General features: G+C 35.8%; 3 protein-coding genes across 5 annotated transcripts; 2 read left to right on the forward strand and 1 right to left on the reverse strand.

Annotated features, from left to right (window-relative positions):
* The first annotated feature begins 4,228 nt into the window (after positions 1-4,228).
* LOC148177947 (sn-1-specific diacylglycerol lipase ABHD11-like) lies at positions 4,229-5,314 on the forward strand. Its single transcript, XM_088033429.1, has 4 exons — positions 4,229-4,687; positions 4,725-4,954; positions 5,000-5,131; positions 5,179-5,314. Exons 1-4 carry the CDS (start codon positions 4,229-4,231, stop codon positions 5,312-5,314), a joined length of 957 nt encoding a protein of 318 aa, XP_087889555.1.
* Positions 5,315-7,617: 2,303 nt separating this feature from the next.
* On the reverse strand, positions 7,618-15,335 carry Pur-alpha (Purine-rich binding protein-alpha). Of its 3 annotated transcripts, none has more exons than XM_088032261.1 (6): positions 15,220-15,335; positions 14,646-14,690; positions 14,183-14,298; positions 13,838-13,940; positions 11,710-12,257; positions 7,618-9,332 (listed from the first exon to the last, which is right to left on the reverse strand). In XM_088032261.1, exons 1-6 carry the CDS (start codon positions 15,260-15,262, stop codon positions 9,288-9,290), a joined length of 900 nt encoding a protein of 299 aa, XP_087888387.1. In that variant the 5' UTR covers positions 15,263-15,335; the 3' UTR covers positions 7,618-9,287. The 3 variants fall into 3 exon arrangements, with proteins under 3 accessions (XP_087888387.1, XP_087888388.1, XP_087888389.1); XM_088032262.1 differs by having other exon boundaries at positions 11,710-12,242; positions 15,220-15,334; XM_088032263.1 differs by lacking the exon at positions 14,646-14,690.
* A 1,488-nt stretch (positions 15,336-16,823) lies between these two features.
* Positions 16,824-19,793, forward strand: LOC148177949 (transcription factor Clamp-like). Its single transcript, XM_088032767.1, has 5 exons — positions 16,824-17,001; positions 17,606-18,071; positions 18,118-18,676; positions 18,725-19,160; positions 19,232-19,793. The coding sequence occupies exons 2-5, from the start codon at positions 17,652-17,654 to the stop codon at positions 19,500-19,502; spliced, it is 1,686 nt and encodes a 561-aa protein (XP_087888893.1). The 5' UTR covers positions 16,824-17,001; positions 17,606-17,651; the 3' UTR covers positions 19,503-19,793.
* Positions 19,794-20,393: the final 600 nt, after the last annotated feature.

Below are 20,393 nucleotides of genomic sequence, written 5' to 3' on the forward strand. Positions count from 1 at the left end.
TGAAAACGTAAAGTACAATGTGTTTTTTGTTTTACAATTTCCCAAGTTTTTATTTAATAGAAATTATTTGATCATTTTCAACACATCTAAAAATTTCTAAAAATTCAATTTTATGTGCTAAAATTTTAAGATTTAGTACAGATAATTTGCATGTCAAAAGTAATAAAACCCCAAAATTTTAATATTTTAAGATTAAAATTGTCAAAGTTACGATTTTTTATATAAAATTACGAAGAAAATTTGTTGTTTGTCTCCAAAATAAAAATTTCTAAAAATTCTGTTTCTTGCTTTAAAATTTTGTTATTTAGCACAGTTTATAAACATGATAAAAGGAACAATTTGCCCAAATTTCACTGTTTTTCGATTTAAGTTACCAAAACTACAAAATTTAATAGAAAACCGTGCACATTTTTGGTTGATTTTGAAAATCAAATTTCCAAAAATTCAATTTCATGTTCTAAAATTTTGAAATTTAACACAGATAATTTGAATGTCAAAAGTAACAAAACTTCGAAATTTTACTATTTTAGGATTAAAACTGCCAAAGTTACGATTTCTTATATAGAACAAAAAAAATTTTTAGTTTGTCTTGAAAATAAAAATTTCCAAAAATTCTGTTTTTTGTTTTAAAATTTTGTAATTTAACGCAGTTTATAAATATAATTAAAGAAACATTTCGCCCAAATTTCACTGTTTTGGGATTTAAGTTACCAGAACTACAAAATTGAATAGAAAACCGTGCAAATTGTTGGTTCATTTTGAAATTAAAATTTCTAAAAATTCGATTTCATGTTCTAAAGTTTTGAAACAGGTAATTAGCATATCAAAAGTAATAAAACCTCAAAATTTTACGATTTTAAGAATATTAAACTGCCAAAGTTACGAATTTATATGTGAAACAAAAAAAAATTGTGTCTTGAAAATCAAAATTTTAAAAAAATCTGTTTTTTAGTTTTAAAATTTTGTTATTTAGCACACTTTATAAACCTGATAAAAGAAAAAATTGGCACAAATTTCACTGATTTGGGATTTAAATTACTACACCTGCGGAATTTAATAGAAAACCGTACAAATCTTTAGCAAATTTTTAAATTAAAAATTTGTAAAAATTCTATTTTATGTTCCAAAATTTTGAAATTTTGCACAAGTAATTTGCATGTAAAAAGTAATAAAACCTCAAAATTTTACGATTGTAGAATTAAAATTGCCAAAGTTACGATTTTTTACATAAAACGAAGAAAATTTTTAGTCTGTCTTGAAAATAAAAATTTCCAAAAATTCTGATTTTTGTGTTAAAATCTTGTTATTAACCACACTTTATGAACATAATAAAAGAAACAATTTAGCCAAATTTCACTGTTTTGGGATTTAAATTACTAGAACTGCGGGATTTAATAGAAAACCGTTTAAATCTTTAGCTCATTTTAAAAATAAAAATTTCTAAAAATTCTATTTTATGTTCTAAAATTTTGAAATTTAGTGAAAGTAATTTGCTTGTTAAAAGTAATAAAATCTCAAAATTCTAGTATTTTAGGATTAAAATTGCCAAAGTTACAGTTTATATGAAACGAAGAAAATTTTTTGTTTATCTCCAAAATAAAAATTTCTAAAAATTCAGTTTCTTCCTTTGACATTTTGTTATTTAACACAGTTCATAAATATGATAAAAGAAACAATTGGCCCAAATTTCACTGTTTTCCGATTTAAGTTACCAAAACTACGAAATTTAATAGAAAACCTGCACATTTTTGATTCATTTTAAAAATAAAATTCCTAAAAATTCGATCTCATCTTCTAAAATTTTGAAATTTAGCACAGATAATTTGCATGTCAAAGATAATAAAACCTCAAAATTTTACGATTTTAGGATTAGAGCTGCCAAAGTTACGATTTTTTATATAAAACGAAGAAAATGTTTAGTCTGTCTTGAAAATAAAAAATTACAAAAAATCTATTTTTTGTTTTAAAATGTTGTAATTTAACGCAATTTATAAATATAATAAAAGGAACAATTCGCCCAAATTTCACTGTTTTATAATTTAAGTTACCAGAACTACAAAATTTAATAGAAAACCGTGCAAATTGTTGGTTCATTTTGAAATTAAAATTTCTAAAAATTCGATTTCATGTTCTAAAGCTTTGAAACTTAACACAGGTAATTAGCATATCAAAAGTAATAAAACCTCAAAATTTTACGATTTTAGGAATAAAACTGCCAAAGTTACGATTTTTTATATGAAACAAAAAAAATAGTATCTTGAAAATCAAAATTTCAAAAAATTCTGTTTTTAAGTTTTAAAATTTTGTTATTTAGCACACTTTATAAACATAATAAAAGAAACAATTAGCCCAAATTTCACTGATTTGGGATTTAAATTACTAGAACTGCGGGATTTAATAGAAAACCGTTCAAATTTTTAGCTAATTTTTAAAATAAAAATTTGTAAAAATTCTATTTTATGTTCCAAAATTTTGAAATTTAACACAGATAACTTGCATGTCAAAAGTAACAAAACCTCAAAATTTTCCAATTTTAGGATTGAAACTGCCAAAGTTACGATTTTTATATGAATCAAAGAAAATTTTTAGATTGTTTTAAAAATAAAAATTTCCAAAAATTCTGTTTTTTGTTTAAAAATTTTGTTATTTAGCACACTTTATAAACATGATAAAAGAAACAATTCCTCAAAATTCCATTGTTTTAAGATTTAAATTACCAGAACTACGAAATTTAATAGAAAACAGTGCAGGTTTTTGGTTCATTTTCAAATAAAAATTTCTGAAAATTCGATTTCACGTTATAAAATTTTGAAATTTAGCACAGGTAATTTGCATGTCAAAAATAATAAAACCTCAAAATTTTACAATTTTAGGATTGAAACTGCCAAAGTTACGATTTTTATATGAATCAAAGAAAATTTTTAGATTGTTTTAAAAATAAAAATTTCCAAAAATTCTGTTTTTTGTTTTAAAATTTTGTAATTTAGCACACTTTATAAACATAATAAAAGCAACAATTAGCCCAAATTTCACTGTTTTGGGATTTAAGATACCAAAACTACAGAATAATTACATTTTCAAAACAAAAATTTCTCTAAATTCTAATTTATGTTCTAAAATTTTGAAATTTAGCACAGGCAATTTACATCTCAAAAGCAATAAAACCTTAAAATTTCACTGTTTTTGGTTTAAAAGTGCCAAAGTTATGATTTTTTTTATAAAACAAAGAAAATTTTTGTCAGCTTGAAAATGAAAATTTCCAAAAATTCTGTTTTTTGTTTAAAAATTTTGTTATTTAGCACACTTTATAAACATGATAAAAGAAACAATTCCTCAAAATTCCATTGTTTTAAGATTTAAATTACCAGAACTACGAAATTTAATAGAAAACAGTGCAGGTTTTTGGTTCATTTTCAAATAAAAATTTCTGAAAATTCGATTTCACGTTATAAAATTTTGAAATTTAGCACAGGTAATTTGCATGTCAAAAATAATAAAACCTCAAAATTTTACAATTTTAGGATTGAAACTGCCAAAGTTACGATTTTTATATGAATCAAAGAAAATTTTTAGATTGTTTTAAAAATAAAAATTTCCAAAAATTCTGTTTTTTGTTTTAAAATTTTGTAATTTAGCACACTTTATAAACATAATAAAAGCAACAATTAGCCCAAATTTCACTGTTTTGCGATTTAAGATACCAAAACTACAGAATAATTACATTTTCAAAACAAAAATTTCTCTAAATTCTAATTTATGTTCTAAAATTTTGAAATTTAGCACAGGCAATTTACATCTCAAAAGCAATAAAACCTTAAAATTTCACTGTTTTTGGTTTAAAAGTGCCAAAGTTATGATTTTTTTTATAAAACAAAGAAAATTTTTGTCAGCTTGAAAATGAAAATTTCCAAAAATTCTGTTTTTTGCGTTAAAATTTTCTTAATTAGCACAGTTCATAAAAATGATACAAAAATATAAAAATGTACACAAAAAAACAAAATATATAAATCCGCCTCTGATTTGACCCCACTTCAAATTTTCAAAAATGGTGGATGCGCCAAAAAATCGCTTCAATTTTTGTACCCATTGTAAACTTCTCAGAGGTCCTAAACATTTTAACACATGAGTAGGTAAAATGAACACTCTGTATGTTAATTAGACTGTGGAAATTATTATGATAAAACTAACTAAAAATAGCGATAATTCCAGAAAGTGCTATTTTTGAACAATGTATCGAAAACGTCAAAAATGTCACTCAGACCCTTCAAAATTCTCCGTACAAATGCACTCCCTCCAAAATCTCCCCTTTTTCAACCCCCTAATCCCCCAAATCATTTCCAGAAGCCTCTCCAAATCCATAGTACCAATCAGACTCTCGTACGCCTCGTACGAAACCACCGCCGCACCCACCCCAACAGACCCATCGCCTCTCCTCATCAACCACGGCATCTTCGGCTCGAAAACCAACTGGAACAACATCTGCAAAGTGTACCATGATAAAACCCAGCGCAAAATTATAGCAACAGATGCAAGAAACCACGGCGACAGTCCTCATTCCATGCAGCACACGTACACCCATATGGTCGTGGACATCAAAGAGTTCCTCGAGGAGATGAAAATTGAAAAAGCGGCCTTGATGGGACACTCCATGGGTGGTCGTACGGCGATGTACTTCGCGTTGAAATTTGTAGAGTTGGTACCATGATGGTACTATGGTAGTTTAGCCTAGTTTTGTAGACAGACTCGTCGTGGTGGATATTTCTCCAGTTGCTCGCACCACTGATATGAGGACAGTTTTGGGGATTTCCAACATTATGCAGAATTTAACACTGCCGAAGAACGTTTCGATGTCGGTGGCGCGACTCCAAACAGACATTCAACTCGCGAGGTTTGTCCGCAGCAAAGGAATAAGAAGTTTCTTACTTACCAACTTAGTACAACAATTAGACGGACAGTAAGTTTAAACAATCACCAAATTAAAGTTACGAAGTGAATATAGGTACATTTGGAGAGTCAACATTCCGGGGCTCGTTGCTAACTTCAGAGACATCGCGAGTTTTCCTTCGACCAACGATTTGAAGTTTGAAGGTCCTGTGCTTTTTATAGGGGGCAAAGACTCCAATCTTATAAAGTGAGTTTAAAGGGTGAGTTTTGAGGGTTTTGATTTTTTTGGGGTAGAGAGACGGATCATTCGAAGATCATGCAACTTTTTCCGAGAGCTGAGTTCAAGTTTGTGCAGATTGGCGGGCACTGGATGCAGCACCGCAAGCCGAGTAAAATGCTAGAGCATTCGATTGAATTTTTGAATAAATAAAACTCTATATTGTCGAAAATTTTTAAGGCTTTTCAGTTCCTGTACTTGTGTTTTAGTAATTGCAGAATTTTTGATAAAAAAAACTTATTTTAGAAATCTTTATTTTCAACGTGAAGCAGAAATATGAGACATCCAACCTTAAAATTCGTAATTTTGGTAATTTTAGTGCTACAGCTATGGAATTTAAGGAAATTGCTAGTTTTCCATCGTACATTAACTAGACCAAATTGCAAATTTTTAAATCAAAAGACACGAATTTTAGAAATTTTTATTATCAATGCGGACCAGAAATATGAAAAGTGCTTCCATAAAATTCGTAGTTTTGGTAATTTTAGTGCTACAGCTATGAAATTTGGGGAAATAACTAGTTTTCAATCGTACATTAACTCTGCCCAATTGCAAATTTTTAAATCAAAAGACACGAATTTTAGAAATTCTTATTATCAATGCGGACCAGAAATATGAAAAGTCCTTCCATAAAATTCGTAGTTTTGGTAATTTTAGTGCTACAGCTATTAGGGTCAAAATATCCATGCTAATTTTTAATTAAATTGAGCTTTTATTTGAAATATTTAAGAAACTTGGATCTATAGCTAAAGCTTTATGCATTGTCGTGCTAAAAAAACGGTACTAAACCAACTCAGTTACGCCATTGGCTACTTCAATTTCTCCGCGTCCTCTCATTGGTTGCCATAGTACGCCTATTAAATTTCGAATAGCGATCTAAAATCCACTACTTCAAAATTCGCGCTTGTTGTGACGTCACCACTAATAATTAATACACTAATTAAATTAAAATGCGTGATCTAATTTTAGAACAGTTCAATAATTAGAACGCGAGCAGACTTTACCAATGAGAGCCCAAAATAAATGTTTCCACCACTCCCGTCACCACAGTTACTAAATTTATTTGAAGTTGGTACTTAGATTGTCAACTTTTTTGTTTTTTGCCACGTTTGTGTTCATCATATCTGATCCAGGCGACACCCAATTTATCTCGCAAGTTTTCCAACCCAATTGTAAGTGAAACTCGTTTTAAATCAAGTAAAATTGAATTTCCACAAGCACTGAATTACAATTTCGCAGCATCTATGGAAGCCCCCAATTTTCCCGACGAAAAAACGAAGGAGGCTGTGAGCATGCCGTCAAAAGTTAGTAGGCCTGGAATTGTGTTTAAAAGACGTTAATTTCGCCTAATTACAGGTAAAAATTGTTCTCATGGCACTCTTCATTCTGCTAGGAGTGTGTTTGATCGTCTTTAAGGTTTATGGTAAATTGCGCCACAAAAGACTCCTTTTCCTCACTGCCTCGTACCAAATTAAACCCAATGAACCAAATTCTTGGAGATTGGGGAGTTGGTGACGTCGCAAATCCTAACCGCATGTCGAAAGATGTGTGTAATTCTCCCCCCGATGGTAATTTTTTTTCTCACGTTGGTAGACCTGCTACCAACCCTAAACCCCATACAATTTCAGGTCGCGAATTCATAAACGACTTTATTAACACCAGCACTCGCGAGCATCACCTTCCTGGGTACAATTTCTGCGGATTTGGTACGTAGTTATTTCCACATCAAGACCTGAAACTCGTTTTTTAGGCACGAGACTGGAGGAAAGACTTCAAAATGGCGACGAACCCATCAACCCACTAGATGAGGCGTGTTTGTACCACGACAAGGCATACAACTCCACGGACCGAGAAACGAGGCACCAAGCCGATTGGGCCCTCGCCAAAAGGGCGTGGAAAAGGGTCATTTCCACGGACGCCGTGCCCGAGGAGAGGTTCTGGGCCTTCTGGGTCTTCCTCGCGATGGTTTTTAAGTAATTCACGAGACCAGGAGGCGTGAATTTCACCAAGTTGTTGGTGAATTTGCGTTGACAGTAGAGCCATGTCTTGCGATGTGGAATTTGTTTTTTTGGTCACTTGATAGAATGGAATTACTTTAAATCAAACACGATTTTTTATAAATGTTTATTTTTTGTAACTGAAGTTTTTAAAATAACATTTCAATATAAATTATACGTGTGTTATGGCGTCCGAAATTGGACCGCAAATCGGTTGTGATCCGTGAATCTTTTTGTTTTTTTTTACCAAACTATTCCTTCTATTTTATTAAAACACCTTAAATGGAACATAAGAATTGTATCTATAACCACGAATTAATAATTGTTAGTTCAGAGCGAAAACAATCTGCAAATTGTTAACTTTGGATAATACTGATACAAATGACAGAAAGAAAAAAAAACGAAGCCGCCGCCAACTAAAAGTATTATTCATAGTTACAGATAGAATTTTACGCTGTAGCCTACTTAGTAACATCTATTTTTTTACCAATGAATTTTATAGAACACATTACCTTACCTAATTAAAATGTACAGAATACATCAGCTGCCGCTTCTGATTGGCCTAATTGACGTCATAATCGAGGAACAAAAGAGAAATCCAGCATACTATGACTTTAGTGTCTTTGGTATAGTTTTCCGAACTAAATTTATCACAAAAAAATCCCTAGGCAGTTGATATAGTCAATACACAGACAGCCAGATTCTCGTCATGTTTGCATGAAAACAAACATAAAAAGAATACACACAATCTAGGTATATAAATTTCTTCAATATATAAAACTTTGAAAAGTACAAACATGACAAAAAAAAAGACAAATAAAGCTACGAACTGGATGGCAGATTTTCGTACTTTCAAAAGTTTTCTTTCAAAAAACCAAAAATCTGCTCTGATTTTTTTTGAAAACGGAGGTGTTTTTGAAATAAAATAGAACTACGAAACGATGGAAACGGTGCAAAAGTTTCTCAAAAAAATTCAGAGCCGCATTAATAATAATTATAATGTCCAGCATTAATTTAAAAATCTCCAATACATACATAAAATTTTTCGCAACATTAATCTTTTTTTATTATATAATTTATAGTATCACTAAAAAGCTAGTTCTGAGTTTAATAATACAATCTGGGAAAGTTTGGGACGAGAATGAGCCGTTCGTGTAACTAGCAACAATACGAAGTGGCGCCACCTAGCCACGCCCCCTGAATTAACCACAAAACTGGCAGTTTTCATTGGATAAAATACTAAGGAGGGGGCGTGTCCAATCGACGCGAGTTCGTACGACAACAAACGAGGTTCTTGTTGCGTATTCTAACAAAACAATAGCGAGAGAATCCAAAATGACCGATTTTTAGCCTACGCACTACGCACTGAGACGCACAGCTCACTCTCCGAGTGTCCCAAAATTATAAAAGTTGACTAGTTTCTACAAAAATAAAAATCTAAAATAAAAAACGTGGCGAAGATAAAACTGTCAAAAAAAACTTCATATTTTACATATAAAATTTTGATGCAAAACGTCCTCAAATAATAAAAAAATAATTTAAAACTTTCTAATCACAATATTTTGTAAGAATGTATGCTGAGCTAAGACCCGTGAAGAGTTTCACCCTCGAAGTCGGGGCACCACGCCCTAACGAAAGAAAAACAAACGAACTCTACATCAGGAGCCATCTTGACAATACTTTTCTAATATAGAAATTGTACAAGAACTTTTTTTGGGCCGAACTAACCTCAAATCAGATCTGAACTAAGCTATCACAAGCGTACTTAATTTTGAAACAATCGCAGGTATGCTATATACCCAAAAATTCGCAATCTGGACCTGGTTTCAGTGGTGCCCCCTAGCGTGAATTTTTGTTTCATTACCGACCAACAACTTAAAACGAGCTAAATAAATAATTTAGTAATATTTCGTAACATATAATAGAGAATCTAACATTTATAGTGTTTGCAACACTGCACAGAAACCCAACTCACAACTTATCATACGGCGATGGCAACGTCTCCTCGTGCACACTTTTGACAGATCACACGACGAGACATGCGCACTGATAAGACCTTGTCATCGCACCTGTCCAATTTTATAATTTGTTATTATAATAAATCTAATAGTCTAAAATGGCCAACTAGCCTACTTTAAACTTGTCCCGGTGTCTTGCTGGGTGTTGTTGCCAACCTGCAAAACAAACAATCACTAATTAAACAAACGAACTTTACAGCACACTTCGACGAAATATTTTAAATATTTGCAAAACAGGAAGCTTCGTCTCAAATTTCACCTATTTATAGACGATAAAAACTAAATTTCTTCCCAAATTCCCCAAAAGCCGCCGGATGTTGAAAAAAAACAAACATCGGCGCCTCTTTTTCCCACAGAACTTTCACGGATGACTCATCGTTAAACGTTCAAGGACGAAAACTATCGCAAAAAAATGACTCCTCATTCACCAAAAATTTCGCCGCACGAATGATCAATATCCCGATGGCTATGCGTTAGTCAGATGTTATCGACCTCGAGAAATTTTTTGTTATTTAAATGTTTTCCGGGGTCTAGTAAGGTGCAGTTTTTTCTACGAATTGCTCACTAATTAAAATAGATATCTGTAATATCGGTCATGAATAATAAACAATTGAATACAATGGTGCGAGCGTCATTGTTCTTATTCGTCATTGATGACTCACAATTCAGTGTGGCCAACCGAAATCTGGTGACTTTAAGGACTTTGTAGCGCCGATTTTTCTTTCCAATTATCGAACAAATTTAGGACAATCTGAAAATTTAATTCTTCAACTGTAATTTTTGGACTGTTTTACAAAATATTTATTGATTTTGAGAAAATATTAGATATAATAGATCATTCCACAAGCAAATGACAAGTTTTTTAGTCATTTCTAAATAATGCTTCTACCATTTGGTGACAATTTGACAAAAATGCGTTTAAAAAAAAATCAGCATTGTTAAACACGCTTTCCTAACGACCAATCAAAAAGTCGTATTTTGAATTCGATGCCTAGTCAGTTTAGGTTAGATAGTTTAGTCAATTTTTTCTTAGTGTTGGACTCTTGATGAATTAGCTTTGGAAAAATTGAGTTGATAAGATTGGCAACTTTCTCCCCCAGAATTTGACATGAAATTTGCTACATATTAAGGTTAATTAATAATTAATTAATTATGTAGTATATATCCGCACAGACCTGTCAAAAGTGACACTTATTTTGAAATACAAATGTAATTATTGATTTTTTATCTCAGATATCTAGACGATTCACTGTAAAACAACATGCATAATGGTAAAAATAAACTGGTTAGGTCGTTTCTGACAAGACAATTTTGACAGGTCTGTGCGGATATATTCATATCACACTAGTGACTTTTACTTTCGTACTTTCGTAAACATCTAATTGTGGAATACGTCACTTTCATATAAAGTCGTAGAAAAATGACATTTAGAATAGATAAGAAATCAACTTTTGTCGAGACTAAAGGTTTCTTCCTGATGATGGAAGGTCGTAGGAAAAATAGTGTACATAACTCGTCGGAAAATCTTTCTTGCACTCGAGTAATATATGCACTTGGCTGGCGCCTCGTACATCTACATTCACACTCGTGCGAAATTGGTCACTTTCTGCACTTGGTATGTAAATATCTATTTCCATGCTGTTTAAAAACGGCAAATTGAATTTTGACATTAATTTAACAGAAACGAAATACAGTCGAACTTCCATAACTCGAAACCTGACGGAAAACCACAATTGGATCGAGTTTAAGAAAAACTAAAGAAAAAAAATGAAAATTTTGTTGAAATACATAATCGGTTAAATTTTAGCGCAATTTTTTTCATAAAATTATTTTTATAAGAATTATTGAATTATAAATGTTGTCAGTTAATATTTTAACGCATTTTTCAGTTTTTAATGTAAAACTTCAAAATCTTTCAAAATTTTTCTTAAAGATTTGATTTTCATCTGATTTTTTAGAATATTCTTCTTCTTGCACTTAGAAATCCAAAAAACAAATTTTCGAAATAAAATGTTGAATAGTTCTTTCGGTTACATCGAAGCTCCATATGGAGGATAAGATTTTTACACAATCCAGAAGGCCAATATTGCAAGTTTCATAGCTATCTAGCATTTTTGATAAAATTCCAGATTTATGGTGACATTTAAAGCTATTAATCAACTTCAGAACATTCAGAAAAATACTACAATATCATTTTTCACCAACTAATTCTGAGAAAATTTTCGAGTTATGGAAGTTCGAGTTGTGGAAGTTCGACTGTACCCAAAAAAAATTGAAATTTTTTTTTGCGATATTAACAAATTGTAGAAAAATTCTCTGCAGGAAAAATGAAACTAATTCTGAGAAAATTTTCGAGTTATGGAAGTTCGAGTTGTGGAAGTTCGACTGTACCAAAAAAAATTTGAATTTTTTTTGCGATCTTAACAAATTGTAGAAAAATTCTCTGCAGGAAAAATGAAGTTAGAGTGTACCGAATAAAACTCATAGAAAATTTTGAGCAGACAACACTGGGACTTGGAGTTAGTTAAATTACCAGCGGATGCGGTTGGTCGGACGAGATCCCGCCGCCGCCGACGTTGGACACTCCACTGCCGCCTCCGGCGGCCGCCGTCGTCGTCGGCTGCTGCTTGATCTTATCGCAGTAATCGGCCAAAATATCCCTGAACCGAGGCCAGCTCTTCTCCGGGACCGTGATGGCCGTACGAAAGTTCGTCTTCACCTCCGAAATACGCATATAGACACCGCGATTGTTCTGGCCGATGTCAAAATAGAAATTCTTGTTGTCGACGTGCATGTGCCTGCCTTCGGGCAAGTCGGGTTTGTACGCGTGCTCGTCGGTGCTGAACTCGTCTAGAAGATCGGTGAGGGCGTCACGGAACTCGATCATGCCCTGTGCCGGAATGGCCACCTGCGAACGGGGGCCGCCGCGGGTTATCGTCTGGGAGACGCGGAGGAATCGACCCCGCGAGTTCTCCTTCAGGTCGAGGTAATAGCGTCGGTTGTCCTTGATCATCATCTCGCTTTTCAGTTTGCCGTCTTCGGGGACGTTGTCAGGATTCGGAGGTCCTAAACCAAACAAGTCTTTAATCATATGAGGCGTTGAAAACAAAAGCGACGGGGGCCACTTCAACCCGCCACAGCACGCTTGAAATGGACCCATTATTACAGGCGAAATGTGACGTTTCGTTTAGCCGAGTTACACGATTCGCGAAAAACACACCTGTCAACATTACTCAACTGCCACTCGTCAGAACCGCGCATTTTTTCATTCAATATCTGTCAAATTTTAATTTTTGGGATCCCTTAAATTCCCAGTCGTTGTTGGCCATGAGAAAGAAGCATGTCGTAGCTAACACCATCGCAGCAGTTTTGACGAATGGGAACCGATTATTTGAGGGATTTGACAATTTTCGAGGAAGAAGCCGACATACGCTCAAAATACATGGCCGCCTAGAATATAATTAAGAATGAAGGTTAAAATTCGAATTACGAAACGCCTAGTTAAAAGTTTTTTTGAACGAATATTAATAAAATTTAGATCCAAAATTATTTAATGGGGCTTAGCTTGACATTATTTATTATTTATACAAGGTGGCGTTGAAACAACAAATGTCAGTTGAAAAATCTAAACCACATTTGTAACAAGCGGTAACATATATTTGCAAAACAAGTACGGAAAGTGACCAATTTCGCACGAGTGTGAATGTACGAGTGCAGGAAAGACACTTTCCAACGAGTTATGTACACTATTTTTCCTACGACCATATGAAAGTGGCGTTTTCCATATGGTTAAACGACTCCAAAAGTTGATGATTTCGTACATCCATTTTCGAATGTAATAGTCACTAGTGTGATGTGAATATATCCGCACAGACCTGACAAAATTGACAGTTATTTTGAAATACAAATGTAACTCTCGAATTTTTGTCTCAAATATCTAGACGATTCACTGTAAAACAATATGCGTAATGAATTGTTTCTGACAAGTCAATTTTGACAGGTCTGTGCGGATATATTCATATCACACTAGTGACTTTTACTTTCGTAAATGAATGTACGAAAACATCAACCATAACTATGTGGAATACGTCACTTTTATATGAGATCAGAGAAAAATGACGTTTAGATTAGATAAGAAATAAACTATTGTCGAAACTTATGGTTTTTTCCTGATGATGGAAGTGCGTAGAAAAAATAGTGTACGCAACTCGTCGAAAAGTGTCTTTCTTGCACTCGTGCATCTACATTCACACTCGTGCAAAATTGGTCACTTTCCGCACTTGTAATGTAAATATCTATTACACTGTTTTGCATTCCGTGTAATATCAGTTGGCGGTGTTATGACTAGGTGCCGGACAATGGAATGTCCTTCCTGGAAACGATAATCGCTATCGGTGTTACAGATTCCTGTACTATCGGTATTGATTAATACAGACATAAAAACAAAAAAATTGAACAAACCGTGAAAAAAAAAAGATCCACAAGGCAAATTCCCCCAAAATCAATCGTTAAATTCCCTGAAAATCGATCGTTTTACAGACCTTGTGATAGTGGCCCGCAGTATGACGTAATCTACGACGCGACGTTCCCGTTCGTTCGCCTATCGGGGTTCGAAATTAATCGAAACGTCACATTTGGGGGAAAACCGCACTTTCTCTTACCCAATGAGGAATAAAAGTCACTAAAGGCAGAGAGGTGATCTCTAAATTCGGCAGCAGTGGAAAGAGCCAGGAAAATCTGTGAACGCCTGCCATCTGCTCCGATCTAAATAAAACAACAGGAAAACTGTAAAAACACAATTTAACTAACTAATTGAACTCTAAAATGCAAGAACGAGCGCAATGACAGTGATGCCAACCCCGAAAAATGGTACTGGAGTTGTAAGACGAGTGGAAAATGAAATCTGCCCGTTTTTGGGTGTTTGATGAGTTTGTTGACACGAGTTTAATTGAAATGAGTCAAGTTTATTTAACCTAACTGTCATTGTGACATAAGAAGGGACTCACCTCAGCAACTTTAATAAATCTTCCTCTTCGGTTCTGTTTTACATCTAAATAAAATCGTTTACTTTGGATTTGTAACATTTTTGTGGCCAATTCTTGTTCCACCTGACCCTGTTGACCTGTAAAAAGAAAAACTGAGGTTAGAATCGGTCAAGGCATATTTGATTAATGAAAAAAAAAAAAATGAAAACAACACCAACTTGGATCATGCCAGTACTGTATTCTATGAAAAGGCCACTCAAAATTCAGATCCGGATCCATAAGATTTCTGAAAAAGCACATAGATAACGCGACCGCGGCCCTCAACTCTCAAACTGGGGGGACACACTGAGAATGAATCATGAATGTAGTCTATAGTAATGTCTTACTAGAGATTTCTTGGAATGAATGAGTCATTCCATTCATGAGTAGAGCGCGCGTTCGGCGGGGGCGCACGTGGGGCATGAGGAAAAAAGGGGGCACCTACCTGGGTCATATTCGCTGCTCCCCTGTTCCATTCCTTGGTGATATTCTAAAAAACCAACAATTGGGCAAAGTTAGTGAAAAACTGCTCAAAAATGTTAATGCAAAAGTGCAACCAACCCATGAAACGAACGAAATTTCCCCACAATTGATCAAAAACATCGAATTCAAGCCATAAGGTCGAAGTTGGCCGATTTTCACGTTTGCCAACACAAAACAGCCAACCTAACTAACGTTAACCAAGGTCATTACAAGACTAGGGCAATATACAAGACATTGCAGGGTTTTTGCGCCACTTTCGCCCCTTTTTGCGCCGCGTCAAGGGTCGAATCGCGTAAAACGAACCTGGAAGGACACATTCTAGCCATCATTCGCCGGTTATTCGACGGGACGACTCCGTAAATCGCGCTTTTGCGGTCGGCAACAATTGAAAAAATCGCCATTTTGGTTCGCTTGTCAAATTTGTCGGAGGAATTTTGAGGTTTCTAACGGCTGTTTTGAGGTTAATTTGAAGTATGTTGTAGAGGAATGTGTGGATTTTCGTGTGGTCAAGGTGTGGATCTGTTTAGATTACTCACTTTGCGAACTTGAACCCTCATCTCCGCTTCCTAAATCCGACATCGCAAACCCGACACACACACAACCTTCACTGTTTAGGGGAAAGGCGAAAATTCACTAGGAAACTCACTAACTTGATCCGGTGTAAACATCGAATTTTTAAACTTACATCGAATTGCTGCGGAGGAATGCGGCAACGAACTAAACGCATTTTTCGCTATTCCTAAAACAACAAACGCCTAAATATTATTTTATTTTTGTTTCACCATAATTTAATTTCACAAATATGCTAATTATCTAATTGGGCGTCATTTCTGACATGGAAAATTCTGATTGAACGAATTCCAACATGTGAGCGAATTTGTCATCAAGTTAACTGAAAATGACGATAACATTCTGCTTCGTTGAATTACATAACAAGTTGTGTCACTTTTCTTTTAATCGAATTTTATCTTTATCAAGTTGTAGTTTTCCTTCTAGGGTTCTAAATATCTTTTTTTTATCTCTCGACCGTGTTGATGATAAGCTCTATTACAGCACTTGTTAGATAATAAGAAAAATCGTTATGTAACGTACTCATTACTCAACTGGTTTTTGCCAAAAAAAAGTGCACCTGTCAAACCTGTCAAGTCGTGAAAAAAATAACAATTAGTTTTTCCTTTAATAAACTTAAAAAAATTGACCGAAAATTGGTGATAAAGTTGCCAACACTGCGTCAAAAAAAAAAAATTACTAGAAGTTGACTGAACTGTCAAAATAACTCAAGCACTGCGATTGTTGTTGTTTTTAAGCTGCTGGAAACAAATGAAGATCGTGACGTTGAATATTTACCGAAACAAAACACCAACGGGCACGTTTCGTCATTAATGACTAAGAAAAACTTAATTACGTCATGTCATCCATGAATCATTTGCGTTTTCTGTTAGCCAATTATATTTCCGGACTTTCGCGTTTCCGGTCACCGACGACGCACAGGTTATTAATAGTTTCTGCACTTCAATTAGTTAGCAAATCAGAAAAATCATCATCGATTCGATTAAATTTCGGTGTAGACGCTACATCGAGTAATGACGCAAGCGCGACGTAAGATAGATAAAGACAAAAGCAATCAAAAGTGAGTTTTAAGGAGGCTTTGAAATACAAAATAGGTTGGTAACGCTGTTTTTTTTATTATAATGACCAAAGCGGCAGGTCTACCAACACACGTCAAATTCCAAAGCCTCCTTTGTCGCGGCGAAGTAAAATTTGATAACATCACGTCATCGCTGAACTGGTTCATAAATAATTCCTCAAATCGCGTTTATTTTTAGCAATTAATCTCCTTGTCAATTTCGATCATCCGATGCGGCAGAATCTATTAATAACTCGTGCGAATAAAGTGCGAATTTCTTCGTCTTGATTAACCGGTTATTAATAGAACGAGTAATTATAACAATTACGTCAAGTGGTCATCGCATAATAACAACAAATAACGAAACGTCATCGATTCGATGTAATTTCGATGTAGACGTTCCATCGAGTCATCGACGCACGCGCACGCCATTCGTCCGTGCGTCGAGCGAGGGGAACAAAGATGGCTATGGCTCTATCCGCCATTTTCTAAAGTGAGATAGACTAAAGTGTTTTTCGTGAAAATAGCATGTTTTCGGCGGAAAAACCGGCGATTTTCCCCGTTTTCCACTGAAAGTGGCCGTTTTCGTGTCCGTCGACGCTGTTGCAACATGGCTCGCAGTGAAAAAGGGCGATTTTGACCGTGTTGAATATCGGCGTCTCTGTGGAAACACCGCGGTGTGAGAGTAAAGGTAAATGGTTTTCTTTGTTACTTCTACACTTATTTCATTTCAACTTTATCAGCGTCTTTGTTGTAAAAAGAGATAAATTTGAGCGAGAAGTTAGACTTTTGAAATGCGATGATTGACGTTTGTCTATGACGAAATTACAGAGGCGGAACGCTGGATTTTTTTCGGGCCCCAACGCCGCACCCAGCACCCGCGATTTTTCATGCGAAATTCCATTTTTTATCGACAAATGTCAACGATTCGCTTTTGTTTCTGCCGGGATTGTTGCTATATTTGCGGCGATGATGAACTGGCTGTCAAATAGCTTTCGCGAAATTTATTCAAGCGATTATTTCAATAAATTTACATAATGTTGGCGTTTACATAAATTTTATTGGTTGACGTTTCGGGTTAGGGATTTTTAATCTGATTGCTCCCACGATTAAATATGGATTTGAAGTATGCTAATCCCCAAGTGGACGGAATCAATAAAGAAAACTTATTAATGCGATTGGCTGGCTAATTGCGCTTTTGTTTCCGCCACGACCTTGAAATCCATAGCTATGTCGATCCGTCACTTTTTTTTTGTCTGAGCCTACTATTTTTTTTATTTTTTTTTATTTTCTAGTTGCCATAGTTTGCCCGGTGGAGTCTCTTCACCCCCCAGCCAATCAATGATGTTCGATCCCAACGCCATAACGACCCAGCAGTCCCAAATTCAGTACCAACAGCAGCAGCCGAGTGACAAAGACAAGTCGCAGGATGGCACCCAAAAAGACACTTTTCCCTCTTTTTGCTACGCCAACGTGAATATGATCCACAAAATAACCCCCCAAACCACCCAAACCCACAATTCCACAGTCAACATGTCTCAACTGTCCGACGATAAATGCTATATAACGCAACCGTTTAGCTATAACTATGCTCTCGTTAACCAAATGTCGCTAACCCAGAACACCATATCGAATATCTCCTTCAAATGCGACGTCTGTGGGCTAATTTTCGCCCATTTGTCGTTGCTAAACCACCATAAAAGAGTCCATCAAGGCCAAGGCGACCAAAACCAACCCCAACAACAACAAATCACCGTGCAGGTAAAACAACCGACGTGCGTGGTGTTGCGTACAACGTTTTTTCCAGGTCCAACAGCCGCAGCAGCCTACTCAAATCCAGATAGTGTCAGCTGAGCGAATCCGCTTCCCCTGTGAAGAATGTGGTCTTACTTTCAATACTCAAGCTGACATGAAGTCGCATAAAATCCAAACGCATCAACCCCAGCAGCAACAAGTGACGACGCAGGCGCCCCCACAACAACAGAACACTTTAAAAATCAAAAATTGCGAGTCGTGCGGGGCCCCTCTCCCCCAAGACAATAATAAAAAGCGAGCTGTAATGAAAGTCAAATGTGAAAACTGTCTCTCTGCTGAGGCCATCCAGCCCCAGATTTTCGTAGTAGCAACAGCGTCCGACTCCACGTCGGTGAAGTTCGAGGAGTCGACCGGCACGCAAACCACGGCGAATTTAGGTACTCAAAATTCCATCCCCATCGGGGTGAAAAACAACCACCCAGTAAAGCGTCGCGGCGTCGCCAGCGTCACCAAGTGCACGAAGTGCAACGGCAGCGGCATCATCTTCATCGGCGGCTCGAAAAACCAACAAAACAACGTCGACAAGCCGTTCCATTGCAACATCTGCAACGGTAATAATAAGACGTGGAAAAAACCGTATACAAAACACGTGATTTCAGGTTCGTTCAGTCGGTACTCTTCCTTATGGTCGCACAAGCGCCTCCACACCGGCGAAAAAAACTTCAAATGCAACATCTGCGGCCTGGCGTTCGCCAAAGCCGCCTACTTAAAAAACCACTCTCGAATACACACCGGGGAAAAACCGTACCGCTGCAACGTCTGCGGCATGCAGTTCTCGCAGTCGCCGCATCTCAAGAACCACGAGCGGATACACTCGGGGGAAAGACCGTACGTGTGTGAAGTGTGCGAAAAGTCGTTCGCTAGACATTCCACGTTGTGGAACCACAGGAGGATCCACACCGGGGAAAAACCCTACAGGTGCGACATCTGCGGCTCGTGCTTCAACCAAGCGACGCATCTGAAGAACCACGCCAAGGTGCATTCGGGGGAAAAACCGTTCAAGTGCGATATTTGCTCGGTGGGGTTCTCGGACAGGTGAGGCGGATTACAGGGATCTGTAATTCGAATTACAGGAAACTGTAATTTTGCTAATGCGGTTTTTCTAGATTCGCGCTGAAGCGGCATAGGAACATCCACGAGAAGTACGGGCGCACCAAGCCGAACCCGCCGCCGGCTTCCACCGCCGACGACACCCAAACCAACAACACCGTGACGGACTCGTCGACCACGACGGTCACCACGGTGGCGACCGGAACTCAAGACTCCACCGACCACGAAGAACTGTTAGAAACGAAGTATGAAGCCAAGTTTGTACCCTCCGACGAAATCACCGAAGAAATGACGGACATCTCGGAGCTCCAAGTCCAACTATCTTAAATGTTTAGCTCGAGTATTATTTGTTGGATTTGTAAATACTTCCGTTTAGTATTCTAGGAGAAGATTTTTTTTATTATGTAGGACTTTATTTTTAACGCATTCTTTTTATAACAGCTTTTATGTAACTATAGAATGCTTCAGCTAGGGTAGACCACCGTGTAAAGTATCATGTTTGCCATAGAACTCTCCATTCTTTGTTGTTGAAGATTTTTGACTGCGCTTTGCCCTCCATTACTTTGTTAGTGTTATTTTTAGTTTACGGTACGAATAAATGCTCAGAAGACAGAACAATCTCACTCAACCTTCACCCCAAGGCTACTATATGGGATGACCTTGAGAAATCATCTTATTAAAGAACGATCGCGAGAGATTATAGACACGCGAGGTGACATCACACGATCAAAAAGTGTCAAATCTCACCAGGTAAGCCCTCATTTGTTTCATTGTCGCTTTACTTACGATATTTTCCAATTTTTTTCACGAAAAATGACAATTTGCTAAAGTTTTATTATTATCCTGGCGCCTCCACCATTTTCAGTAAATTTTATTTTTTGGTACAATTTGAATGAAATTTTTGTTACATTTTATAGAGAGAAATCCCTAATTTTTTATACTACCAACCTTAAAAAATCCCCAGAAGTTATTACGCGCGCCTGACTAATTAATTACGTACTTGTGATGCATAGCAATTTTTCTGTCAAAATTGGCAAATGTCAAATTTTGGGGGATAATTATATACAGGGTGGCCCATCTAAGACTTTCGGGCTCAATATCTTTGTTATTTATGAACGGATTTTTCCAAAATTTAAAATATAATTTCTTGAATAGGCAAGGATGATGTGACATTACCAGCGTCATCCTTGTCTTAAAAATGTTAATTTTACTTGTCTT

Source organism: Gnatocerus cornutus, chromosome 3, assembly GCF_029298725.1.
Source record: "Gnatocerus cornutus isolate USDA-ARS CGAHR chromosome 3, icGnaCorn1.1, whole genome shotgun sequence".
NCBI classification, from domain to species: Eukaryota; Metazoa; Arthropoda; class Insecta; order Coleoptera; family Tenebrionidae; genus Gnatocerus; species Gnatocerus cornutus.